The sequence below is a fragment of the Rhinoraja longicauda genome, chromosome 28 (genome assembly GCF_053455715.1).
Source record: "Rhinoraja longicauda isolate Sanriku21f chromosome 28, sRhiLon1.1, whole genome shotgun sequence".
NCBI classification, from domain to species: Eukaryota; Metazoa; Chordata; class Chondrichthyes; order Rajiformes; family Arhynchobatidae; genus Rhinoraja; species Rhinoraja longicauda.
In genome coordinates this window covers 28991541-29000658 of record NC_135980.1, presented here as the reverse complement: position 1 = coordinate 29000658, position 9118 = coordinate 28991541, and the positions used below count along the sequence as shown (strand labels likewise).

General features: G+C 43.2%; 1 protein-coding gene across 1 annotated transcript; it reads right to left on the bottom strand.

Moving 5' to 3' along the window:
- Window positions 1–573: 573 nt before the first annotated feature.
- Window positions 574–3937, bottom strand: LOC144607217 (serine/threonine-protein kinase NIM1-like). Its single transcript, XM_078423897.1, has 3 exons — window positions 3766–3937; window positions 2409–2677; window positions 574–1311 (listed from the first exon to the last, which is right to left on the bottom strand). Exons 1-3 carry the CDS (start codon window positions 3893–3895, stop codon window positions 574–576), a joined length of 1137 nt encoding a protein of 378 aa, XP_078280023.1. The 5' UTR covers window positions 3896–3937.
- Window positions 3938–9118: the final 5181 nt, after the last annotated feature.

Here is a 9118-nt window from a genome sequence, read left to right as displayed (position 1 = left end):
CAGTTTCTGGCATAAATCTGATGTATAGGTGGCTCTTACATTCCATTCGTGTTTCACAGACACGACACACCTATTTCTATCCCTGTATTCATGGGGGGAAAAAATTACCTTTGTCAAAAATGGGGAAACCCCCATGCTTAATTATATTCTTGATTTTTAATCAAGACACCTAGGTGTTAGGGGTTTTGGGGAGAAGGCAGGAGAATGGGGCTGAAAGCGAAAGGTAGATCAGCCATGATTGAATGGCGGAGTAGGCTTGATGGGCCGAATGGCCTAATTCGGCTCCTACACCTTACGGACTTTTGAACTTAATCCACTTGGTCATATCTTTATATATTTACTAGAATTCCTATTGCATATGAACCCTGATGAGAAAATAAAAGGTTTCCCCATAGATTCATTAAGTACAATACTTGCTCAGACCACTGCTGTAATGTCAGAGTTCCCTGGCATCAAGGTAAGTGAAACTAGAAGAGGTTTCTAGAAGAGACCATTTTATCTTTAGCTTTGAGAACGTCTCGTGCTTCAATTGGTCACTTCTTTTCTGCAGTGTTGTTGATATGTTTGCAGGATTTATAGAACCAGACACGTTCTTGAGTTCTCTATGCGTTCCCTCAATTGCTGCCTACTTCTTTCATTCAATGCTTTGCCTCTATGGCAGTTGCTCATCAAGGCAAAGCATATTTTTTGTCTCTGGTGAAGAAGAATTCGATAAGTGCCAGTGATAGGATTGTGAGGCTCCCAATCATGGTTATTGTAGATGAGTCCCTCCGTGATCCCGAGGTCACACAACGCCTTTTTCACGTCACTCTCCTCTTCGCTGAGGGGTATTTTCCCAGCCAGGTGATCTGGACTCAGGTGGAATGGTTGGTACGGCTCTGGAAGTTGCAACCCCCTCAGCCATGGACAGTCCAGGATGTTGGCTATGGAGTGGCGGTTTGTCGGGATGGGTTGCAGAATTCCGTGGATTAGTTTCTTGCAGGGATTGGACACATAAGGTGGAATTGAATATGACCCCAATAGGATGAATTTTTTTAGCTTCTTGACAGTGTCTGCACAGAAAGGCAAAGTCGCTGTCATTATGAAGTATAACAGGATGCCGAGAGCCCAAATGTCCACGTGGATTCCAAAGTAACTTTTTTCTCTAAATAGCTCTGGGGCTGCGTATGGAGGGGAGCCACAGTACACATTAAGCGGCTCATTCACAGGGCACAGGGCACTGAAGCCAAAGTCACCCACCTTCACAAGGTTATTATGTGAATAAAATACATTTTCTGCTTTGAGATCCCGATGCACCACATTGTTTTCATGCTGTAAAAGTAAATGGAAAATGAAGATGGGCAAATGTGAAGCAATCAAGAAAGGAAATTATGAAAGAAACAGAGTTACTAGATTGTTAAATGTAATACTGAGACCCTCGGACTACCTTTAATCGGCCTTTACTGGACTTTATCTTGTACTAAACGCTATTCCCTTTATCAGGTATCTGTACACTGCGGATTGTAATCATATATTGTTTTTTCGCTGACTGGTTAGCTTTTCACTGTCCCTTGGTACACGAGACAATAACTTGAACTAAACTAAACTCGTAAGGTAGCAAGAAATGAACGATTTCTTGAGGCTGATTGGGTTATTGGGACAAATGAGGCTGATCGGGTTATGTGTAGAGAAAGTAAAAGCGTTTTGTGTGTAATTTAAATATCAGTAATGACTTTTATTTGTCTCTATCCGTCTCTCTCTCACCACAGACGCTGCCTGACTTGCTGAATATTTCAGGCATTTACTGCTTTTGAATCACTATTGGGCCAAATAGCGTGCACCTATCTTTATTTTCCTTCTATCTGGAAATAATTCACTCAGAACTGCGTTACAATTCAGTTATTCCATTTTGGACAATTAAGATGAATCACAGGATTACAAATCTTTCATTGGAGATTAGGAGGTCTGAAAAGATAATTGGTCAAAAAAGGAAATTTAATCAAGCTCTTCAAAGTAAAATACACAAAGGAAACACACCGTGACAATAGTCCACTGCCATACCTTACGCCAACGATATTGTACTGACGTCCTAAAACAATGCCATTTATGAACTCTATTAGTGAGAGAGTGTATCATTAGGAAGTTGCTCTAATTATTAGGAAGTTGCTCTATCTATCCGTCTCTCTTTCCCCACAGATGCTGCCTGACTTGCTGAGTATTTCAGGCATTTACTGCTTTTGAATCACTGTTGGGCCAAAAGCAATCTTGTGCCAGGTGTAAGTAACATAGTAACAAATGGAAGGCCATATAAACAACCTACCTAAATAAGTGATGTCATTAAGGTTCACTGGTGGTAGTCATATCAATTTAAAGGTGACTTTAAACGCAGGCAATCTCTTTCCTTAGCCAAGACTATTTTTCCCACTTACCATGTGTTTGACAGCCGATACAATCTGAATAAATATAAATTTACTCTCATGTTCCAAGAGGCGTCCCTGTGTGCAGATCTTGGTGAAGAGATCCCCTCCATCTGCGTACTCCAAGACCAGATGCAGACGAGTCCGTGACTCCAGCACCTCATATAATCGGATAATGTTTGGATGATGAAGTTGCTCCATACACAGAACTTCATTTACGAACAGCTCCTGTTTCTTGTGGGTTAGGTGCTTTTTATCCATAATCTTAATTGCTACCCTTTCTACAATCAGAAAGTAAAATACATCAGTCACCTACTATCACCAATGAACAATCTACCAGATAGGATTTCTTAACTTCTCAAATTGAGTCAATAAAGTAGTAGATTATTTAATGCCCACATTTACATGTTTGTACTTACATGTCCAAAAACAAGGATATTTATGACTCCCATTTGCTGTGGAGTGTATCAATCTACTTAACGCTTTGGACCATTTTATGTATCAGGCTAACGCATAATGGGATACAGAGTATGATATTTAATAATAATAATAATAATAATAATAATAATAATAATATATTCCTTAATTCGTCCCACACGAATGGGAAATTTACAGTGTTACAGCAGCAAAGTGGATAGCAAGAGATCATTCATTATAAATAAAAGTATAGACAAGGATAAATTGTCATCAGTTTACTGTGTATTCCTTAACTGATACTGTTGACTCGTCTGCTGGGAGCAATGCTGGTTGTGCAGTCTCACAGCAGCGGGAAGGAAGGACCTCCTATATCTCTCCTTCAAGCACTTGGGGTGAGGGAGTCTGTCACTGAAGGAGCTACTCAGTGCAGTGACAGTGTCCCACTGGAGCTACTCAGTGACAGTGACAGGTTTGTTAGATCTAATGGACTAGAAGTAATTAAATGCCTGAAAACAAGGCAGCACAGTGGCACAGCTTGCAAGGCTGCTGCCTTACAGCACCTGAGACCCGATGCAAACCTGACCTCAGGTTCTGTCAGTGTGGAGTTTGCATGTTCTCCATGTGACCATATAGGTTTTCTCCGGGTGCTCCAGTTTCTTCGCACATCCCCCAAGACCTGCGGGTGTGTTGGTTAATTGTCTTCTGTAACTTTGTCTCCAGTGTGTCGGGAGTGGATGAGAAAAGTGGGATAATATAGAACTAGTGTGAGCAGGTGATCGATATTCGGCATGGAGTCAGTGGGCCGAAGTCTCTATCTCTGAACTAAACACATTGAAGAGGGGGTGCTTAGAGGGCCCGAAGACAGCCTCCTTGCATAACCTCAACTGATATATTCACAGTATGGGACGAACCTCTCAAATAGTTTCAGTTGAATGTGGTAGGTTAGACATACCTTTCGTCAAGCAATGTATTCCAAGTTTCACCTTTGAGAAGTTCCCAATGCCAATCTCTCCTCGGAGCTGGTAAAATCCAACTCTCTTTCCAAGTATCAGTTCACTTTTCACTTTTTCATTGTTCCTCATATCATAAATGACTTTTTCAAAGGGTGTGAATATCGTGTTTCCCTTCTCCCCCAGTTCATCTTCATCCATCTCGTGCTGCTTCTGCCATTTAATACCTTGATTGGGGGTGGAGAAGCCCCTCAGTCCCTCACTGTGAACAGAACGTGCTACAGCCATCATCAAGGTTCACAGACTATATCCGGGTCTACACCATTGCCATCAAAATGATTCCTGCTCAGGGCACACAAGGAGAAACCACTGCCTGAAGGATGTGAACTTTAGTTGAAAAGCTGCTCCAAAAATGATTTTATTTCAATGTAGTCGTATCTCCAGTGACCTCTCTTCTCAAAGTCTCTTCCCAGACTTAGATACAAGTTCCATTCTTTGTTTACTGTACTACAAAAAAGCTCATACCTAAAGTTTCTGCTCGAATGATGCCCACTGTCAATGAGGTTCATGTATTGTTACTTCCTCCTTACTAAAGAACTAAATGAACTGGAACAACTTTCACTTATCCTTCTATTCATTGACCACAAACGCTCTGGATGGTGGGAGGACCCTCTGCAGCTTCTAGACCAAGTCTGAAAATTCTCTGAGATGACTCTGAAAGAAAAAGCAAACTTCATTTCAATGATGTTCAGTGAGCAGATTTGTGCAAAATGCCTTAGTTGACATGAGGTAGATATGAAAATAGTTTGAAAAGATATTATATTTTCCATGCCGGGAGATCCAGCAGACTTTGGCAGACCGAGCGTAAGTGTTCAACACTATGATCGCCGAGTCTGTGCTTGGTCTCGACGATGTACAGGAGACCACATTGGGAATACCAGATGCAGCACATGAGGTTAGTGGAGGTGTTTGTGGTGAATCTTTGTCTCACCTGGAAGGACTGCTGGGATCCCTGGATGGATGTGAGGGAGGAGGTGTAAGGACAGGTGTCACATCTTCTGTTCAGTTTAGTTTATTGTCACGTGTACCTGGGTACAATGGAAAGCTTTTGTTGCGTGCTAACCAGTCAGCAGAAAGACAATACATGATTACAATCAATCAATTTACAGTGTATAGATATATGTTAAGGGAATAACTAATGCAAGGTAAAGCCAGCAAAGTCCGATCAAGGATAGTCAGAGGGTCATCAAAGAGGTAGATAGTAGTTCAGCACTGCTCTCTGGTTGCAAGGGAAAGTACCCGGGGAGGGTGTGATATGGGTGAGAAGTGATAAGTGAACAAAGAAGTTGCAGAGGGAATGGTCTCTGCGGAAAGGGGTGGGGATAAACAGGAAGGTTAGCAATAATTGTTGGCTGGCAACATTTGGGTCTGGACCAACAGTGGGTCATGGGGAATGTTGGATAAGGTAAAGAAGAATGAGCTGGAAGTAAGGGACTTATTATTGTCCCTTATGAACATATGGTTGTCCAGGAGTACCAAACAATGGTCACTTCTAGTACAATGTAGAATTTACACACAAGGGATAAACCTACCTGATTTTGTCTTCACCAGTCTACTTTTGGTAGATACATCTGGCTCTGACATTAGTGATCATGCATAAGAGATAAAGTCCCATCTTCACACAGATGACACCTTCCATTGTTTGTATGACACCACAATAGACAATAGGTGCAGGAGTAGGCCTTCGAGCCAGCACCGCCATTCAATGCGATCATGGCTGATCACTCTCAATCAATACCCCGTTCCTGCCTTCTCCCCATACCCCCTCACTCCGCTATCCTTAAGAGCTCTATCCAGCTCTCTCTTGAAAGCATCCAACGAACTGGCCTCCACTGCCTTCTGAGGCAGAGAATTCCACACCTTCACCACTCTCTGACTGAAAAAGTTCCTCATCTCCGTTCTAAATGGCCTACCCCTTATTCTTAAACTGTGGCCCCTTGTTCTGGACTCCCCCAACATTGGGAACATGTTTCCTGCCTCTACTGTGTCCAATCCCCTAATTATCTTATATGTTTCAATAAGATCCCCCCTCATCCTTCTAAATTCCAGTGTATACAAGCCTAATTGCTCCAGCCTTTCAACATACGACAGTCCCACCATTCCGGGAATTAACTTAGTGAACCTACGCTGCACGCCCTCAATAGCAAGAATATCCTTCCTCAAATTTGGAGACCAAAACTGCACACAGTACTCCAGGTTCGGTCTCACCAGGGCCCGGTACAACTGTAGAAGGACCTCTTTGCTCCTATACTCAACTCCTCTTGTTATGAAGGCCAACATTCCATTGGCTTTCTTCACTGCCTGCTGTACCTGCATGCTTCCTTTCAGTGACTGATGCACTAGGACACCCAGATCTCGTTGAACATCCCCTCTTCCTAACTTGACACCATTCAGATAATAATGGTGGATTAGGGAATCGATCAGGACAAATCAGACAATTCCAAACTGGCTGTGCTCATTGTGTTATGAACTATCAAAGGATTAAAAATGTGTCACCATAACCAATAACAACATTGCCCATAAAAAGTTTCCCTGTATTATTACATCAAGCAAATGTCATGCCAGCTTCGAAAAGCAGCCAGAAGGACATTTTGGGAGTAGCACCATTCATATTTTACCAAATCAATTTTACCAGAACCCATTAACAATTGTTACCTGTTATACATTGCTATGTTATAAATTCACATGATTAGTTACCTATTTAGATGACTCTGTGAAATTCCTTTCCATCACAGCAGCTTATTTGGATCGGTGTGATTTATCCTTTTGCATGAGGTATGCATTTCTCTTGTTTCATTTCCCTCTGATTTCGCTTGGTTCTTGTGTCGAACGTACACAGCAATGTCCAGAAATGTCTCCCGTCACAGGCAGGTCCTATGGTGGACTGGCAGCGGTAAAACTGTGGAGGGTTAATCTTATTTACACGGTCATCAAAAGGAGGATTAACGGAGTTACTTTTCCTTTTTATATCTGACCTGGTTACTGTTAAACAGATTAAGAATTACTGCCTATCTAAGATGACCACACTCCCGTTTATTTAAACGAGGCAATGTCAGAATGATTCCTTTTGCAAAATGTCACCAAACACTTCAAAATCAGAATCAGAATCAGAATAACCTTTATTGTCATCCATAAAAACAAGTCTTTTGGACGAAATTCTGTTACCCACAGTCCAACAATAAGAGCAATAAAAATAAGCAATAACACACGCAATCACAAACCAACACAAAACAAAAAAAAAGAAACATCCATCACAGTGAGTCTCCTCCAGTCACCTCCTCACTGTGATGGAAGCCCAGAATGTCTTTTCTCTTCCCCTGCCGTCTTCTCCCGCGGTCAGGTTGTTGAAGTTGCCTTTACAACAATGTGTCCAAATTTGCTGGAAATTCCCAGCAGATCACAAATCAAAGTGTGTGCACTTCTCATGCTTAATATGCTAAAAGTCATAGAAAGAGAAATAGGCCAATGGGCCCATCGAGTCTACTCCACCATTCAATCGTGGCTGATCTATTTTTCTGCCATTTTCCTGCCTTCTCTCCGTAACAATTGACACCATTGGCAATCTGTTAATCTCTCCCTTAAAAATACCCCATGGCCTCCACAACTATCCATGGCAATTAATTCCACAGATTCACTACCCTCTGACCAAAGAAATTTCTTCTCATCTCCTTTCTGAGATAGCAACAAGCTACATTAATGAGGCATCCCAAAGTGGATTCACTTAAATGCAATAAATATATAATATGCTCACAGAAATATTAGATGGCGATGGCTAAAACATCAATACCCATTAGCTAAATTGGACACTTCATAAACACTCACACGCCTGACTCCATTCCAAGTTCTCATATGGACAGAGGAATTGATTCAAGATGTGTTCAAAGTTCCTGTGTAGAAATACAACATCTCCACTGATCCTTGGTAATCCCTCGCCCATGATTGCTCATAATAGAAGTCGAACATTGCGGATAATGTTGAGAACCTCAAAGCCATGCATCAGAAGCAGAGAACCCCTGCATAAATGGCAGCAGCAGGGAAGCACTTCACAAACAAGCCACCAGTCCACCCCATCAGCCTGATCCATCTGTGAATTTGTTTGCAGTCCTACATTTGTCTCATCAGCCACCTCAGAATGCACACACAGGAATTGATCAAAAGGACACAAATTGCTGGAGTAACTCAGTGGGTCAGGCAGCATGTCTGGAAATGCTCTTTCCCCTACTCTCAGTCTGAAGAAGGGTCCAGATCTGAAACGCCACCCATCCTCTTTCTCCAGAGATGCTGCCTGACCCGCTGAGTTACTCCAGCACTTTGTGTCTATCTCTGGAGAACATGTTCTCTGGACATTAAGATGTTCTCTAGAGATGCTCCCTGGCCCACTAAATTACTCCAGCACTTTGTGTCCTTTGTTGTAAACCCGCATCTGCAGTTCCTTGGTCCTACATTGTGGAAGGAAATGATCCTCAGACCAAAGAAGAAATAGAAATAAGTAGAAAGTAAATAATCAACCATCCACCTTTTTTTCAGCTGTTAAGGTGATTAGGGGAGCTTGAATGCTATTAACAAAGAGAGTCATAGAGTGATACAGAGATGCTGAGGTCAACAACAGGATTGCCAAGGCCAGCGCTGCCTTTGGGCGACACCGTGGGAATGTTTGGGAGCGGAGAGGACTCAGCCTTACCACCAAGCTGAAGGTCTACCGTGCAGTGGTACTCACCACTCTTCTCTATGCCAGTGAGACCTGGACTGTCTACAGCAGACATGGCAAACAGCTCAACCGTTTTCACTTGAGCTGCCTACGTAGACTCCTGCACATCAGGTGGCAGGACAAAATTCCCGACACAGAGGTCTTGGAACGGGCCGGAATCCCCAGCGTCCACACCCTCCTACGGAAAGCCCAAGCCAGATGGGCAGGCCATGTCGTCAGAATGCCCGAGAGTCGACTGCCAAAACAGCTTCTGTATGGAGAACTGTGTCAGAGCAAGCGCTCAGTAGGAGGACAGAAGAAACGGTTTAAGGACTGCCTCAAAGTGTCCCTCAAAGACTTGGACATCAACCTCAGCACTTGGGAGTCTCTTGCTCTGGACCGTCCAACCTGGCGTAGCAAGCTCACCACAGGAGCCCGTGCAGCAGAGAACAGACGCACTGCAGAGGCCCAGAGGAAACGAACCGCGCGCAAGGCCCGGGCTACCTCCACTTCCACTGCAGCAGCCATCCACTTGTGTCCTACGTATGGGCGTGCCTTCCGGGTCTGGATTGGCCTCACCAGTCACTTCCGGTCCCACAGTCACCAAT